Raw genomic sequence first — 4,092 nt, 5'->3', positions numbered from 1 at the left:
GTCCATGTGCCCACTTCAGCTGTAGATGAATTTCTCGAGGAACTCCATCATTTGATCTATTCTGCCCCTGTGCCATTATCTTGTGACATTGTGAGCGACATCTTTCATCAGAGAAACCTCTTTGTTGATGAACTTGTAATTAGAGAAACTGTTAATGCAATTTGTTCTGGTAACCCAGTGCAAAGGTCCATACAAAAAGGTGGCTCTCTAAGTACAGCCTATCTGCATAAGCAGTATTACAAGGATAAATTTGGGGTTATAGAGCCAGTTGAATACATTCTTGATGCTAAAAGCAAACGCAGTTTCCAATATGTCCCAATATTGAAGTCCTTAAACAGCTGTTAAGTAGAGGGGATATCATTACAAAAGTTGTTGAGGGTCATCAAAGTCAGGAAGGCACAAATTCTGGTGTGACACATCAGTACAGATCCTCAAGGGACGGCTCTCTATTTAAGGAAAATGTTTTTTTTGCTGGAGAAAAGCCAAGGATCATCCTAAATTTTTATGTTGATGTCTTTGAAACTTGTAACCCACTTGGCACCTCACAAAAGAAGCATAAGCTTTGTGCTGTTTATTGGGTATTGGCTAACTTGCCCCCGGGGTCTCATTCTGCTTTGTCATCTATCTACCTGTCAGTATTGTGCAAAACCGATGATGTAAACACCTATGGTTATGATAAAATCTTTGAACCTCTTCTACAGGATCTAAAAACTCTTGAGGAGCTTGGTGTTTATGTCCCACTGTGAATGAGTCACTTCAAGGTACAGTATTCAGTGTAGTGGCTGACAACCTGGGAGCTCACAGTGTTGCAGGATTTTTGCAGAGTTTTTCAGTGGAATACTATTGCAGATTTTGCACAGGAAGCAGAAGTGATATTCAACTACATTCTGTTGCATCTGGTGCATTTAGTCTGAGAACCAAGGAGCTACATCAGACCCATGTCAGACAGGTCAAAGATACAGGTACAAGTTATTTTCGTTTTAAGTTTCCCAACAAATGGGCCGACAGGACAAACAAACCTCATGTTGTGTCACAGACTTTCTCTAGCAGAAACACAGCTTGCATGGTGATTTGGAAAGACATATTGAAATCAAAGGTGGTGTGCAATAATTGAGGGGAGGGTTTATGACAATTTGTACACTTTAAATTAGAATTCATGGGGTTATTATTTCAGTTAAAATGTAAGCGATTAAAAGGTCTTCCATTTAAATTCATGGGGTCTTTATTTCTTCTAACCTAGCTTCAAAATTCTGTGCAGGGTGTCCTCAGATCCTTGAAGTGCTAAAATGTCTGAAATTTAATTAAATAAATATTAGTTGATTATTCTATTTTTTTTCCAGCATACTACTATATTTTTTACTGGATGTGCCATTTTAAATTATATTGATGTCTGATTAACATTCTTTATGTTTCAGCAGAATAAAGGGCGTTGAAGATGGCCGTGCCTGTGATCGTGAAGATCTTACTGACTGATGGCAGCTGTCAGAGGCTTGCACATGGGCTCCCTGAATCTCTTGAAGACCTTATGGCTGAAGTCAAAAAACAGTGTAACCTTGAGGGAAACTTCAGACTTCAGTTTATGGACTCATTGTTTGACAATGAGTTTATGAACCTAACTTCAGTTTCAGAGGTGGAGGACAGAGGGACTCTAAAAGTAATTGAAAGCCCAACAAATGACTCTTCATCACTGTCAGGTGAACTTGTGGATACAGATGTACTGTCATCAAATGAGTCTACAAGCTCATGGACCTTCTGGCCAGCTGTGTTTCATGTACCGAGGTTCTCCTATGATGCAGAATTAAAACTTCAGCAGGCAGGTTTAGTCTACATTCAAAATGGCACTGTACTCATTCCAGATCCCAAGTTGAAGTCAGCCATCCTTGATGGGTTAGTGCAGGAAATTGTGCAGTATAAAGTCTATGTCAGTGATAAGGAGATAGAACAAGAAGCCCAGAGTCTCATCAAGAAACATCCATGTCTAACTGAGAAGGGGTCCAGTACTGGATATGGTGGATGGAAGATGAGTTTAAAATATAAACTATCTAACTACCGACACAACTGAGAAAACTGGGATGCCCAGAAGTGACAGTGAACTCTTTAAAAAACAAACCTGTTGGAAAGCGCAGGGCAGTCTTTGGCATCAAAAAGGCAAAGAGAGCAGAAGTTAATTTTTGCCCCACATACCCATCAGCTGAAACTGAGGAGAGTCTAGAAGAAATGCGGAAAGCTTTACTCTTGGATGTAAAGGAGAGGAACAACCGAGAGGCTGTGAAGTTCAAGATGGAAAAGACTTTCGCATATAGAACACAGGAGGTTGTTCGAGATGCACCGATGGTGGATGATTTCATGGCAAGATGGCCAGCTTTGTTTGAAGTCAGTGAGGTAAGGCTGATCTCATGCTGTTTTGTTTTGTTTTTTTTTATGTTAGATTGGCTGTTGAAGGACTGTCTTGTGTGCACTGGCAAATTGCTATTATACCTAATAGCACATCACATGTCTGTGCTTCATCTCCCTCCTTCACTGTCCTGCTCTGCTTTTATGCGTGATGGTGACATTCTCCCTGAGTCCTCTGTGGTTTTTCAGATCAACGCTGAATTCAAAAGAATCACCACCGTTCCACTTCAGTCCAAGTTCCTGCCTCAACTAGACCTCCACTTTGACAATCTGACAAGGCTGTTCCAAACGAGAGGAGGACAGCTAGGGGAAAAGCTCAAAAGAGTCACTACACAAATCGCTAATGTAAGTAATGAAAATTTATTTTCCTATATTCCACCTCTTCTTTCTTTTCTAAGCGCCTTTAATCTTCCTCCACCATGGAGTACACAGCAAGGCTCGCAAAATCATAGGAAACTTGAGACAAATACCGTGCATCCTTAGGACAGTTTATACCAATCGATGTTGTTAAGTTAAAGCACATGAGCTGAATTAAGACACTAATCTAGAAAATTTGTCTTGTCTGTTTTGTACAGAGCCTGGATAACAACACCATCAATGAGGTCATTGAAGACACCACTGTTGGGATCTATGTTGTCAAAGAACATGCTTCAGGTGATGAAGTAGAGGACATTGGCATTGTTCTTGAAGGCATCAAGGTGATGCAAGATCTCGATAATGTAGAATTAGCTGTTGCTATGCTGTTCGGACTGATGTATGTGCTCAACCTGAGCTACCCTGCTGACCTCCACTACACTTTCGAGGTTATCCAAAAGATTTGGATGGAACTGGATGGAAGTAAGCTTTCCAACAAAGCACTTGCTCTGAAAAACAGGCTCTCTCAATGAACTGGTCACACCGATATCCCTGCACCCTTTTTCCTATTTGTGTTATTTGTCCTTGATGAGTCGATGCAGGGTTTATGACTTTTTGTATGCAAATCTACTTTGATTTGTCATTAATGTAAAATGGTGTTCACAGGGTTAACCATCAGGTTTTTTTTTTTTAATGAACACTAGCTCTTACTTGCCTAATTCAGATGTTGGCATCTTTTGTTTACTGGTTTACAGTTAAAAAAAATACTGTTGTTATTTTGTATTTGCTGTTGAGGATGCACTTGTGCAGTACTAACACATTCTGAATGTACTGCAAAAAGTGATTTGTGGTTTGTATTTATTATTTTTTGGTTTGTTATTTGTCTTTTGAATCTACTGATATTCTAATGGTCACAGCTTTGTATTTCTGTGCTGAAGTTACTGTATGTGTCTGATTCAGTGTGTGAACACTAGCGCTTACTAGCCCAATTCAGATTGTGGCATATTTTGTTTACTGGTCTACGTTAGGAAATACTTTGTATTTCCTGTTGAGGATGCACTTGTGCAGTACTAACTGTTCACAGTTTTTGAATGTACTATGTGAAGTAAAATGATTTGGGGTTTGTGTTTTGAATCTACTGGTATTCTAATGGTCAAAGCTTTGTATTTCTACGCTGAAGTTACTGTATGTGATTTGCAAAGTTTTATGGAAGAATACAGTAAATTTTTTCAATGAAATCAGTTTTGATTTTTGTATTTGCATACAACACAAAACTGATGTCTACAATGCATTTGGCTGGCTTTAACAAATCAAGTTACATTTAGAGACCTAACCTGGGTTGTA

At 39.3% G+C, this 4,092-nt stretch overlaps 1 protein-coding gene across 1 annotated transcript; it reads left to right on the top strand.

Annotated features, from left to right (window-relative positions):
- The first annotated feature begins 215 nt into the window (after positions 1-215).
- Positions 216-3,883, top strand: LOC130162641 (uncharacterized). The gene is made up of 3 exons (XM_056366414.1): positions 216-2,382; positions 2,584-2,739; positions 2,970-3,883. The coding sequence occupies exons 1-3, from the start codon at positions 2,218-2,220 to the stop codon at positions 3,279-3,281; spliced, it is 633 nt and encodes a 210-aa protein (XP_056222389.1). The 5' UTR covers positions 216-2,217; the 3' UTR covers positions 3,282-3,883.
- The last annotated feature ends 209 nt before the right edge of the window (positions 3,884-4,092 follow it).

The sequence above is a fragment of the Seriola aureovittata genome, chromosome 21, assembly GCF_021018895.1.
Source record: "Seriola aureovittata isolate HTS-2021-v1 ecotype China chromosome 21, ASM2101889v1, whole genome shotgun sequence".
In the NCBI taxonomy this organism is placed as follows: Eukaryota; Metazoa; Chordata; class Actinopteri; order Carangiformes; family Carangidae; genus Seriola; species Seriola aureovittata.
The sequence above is the reverse complement of the archived record's forward strand: the minus strand, read 5'-3'. Positions and strand labels throughout refer to the sequence as shown.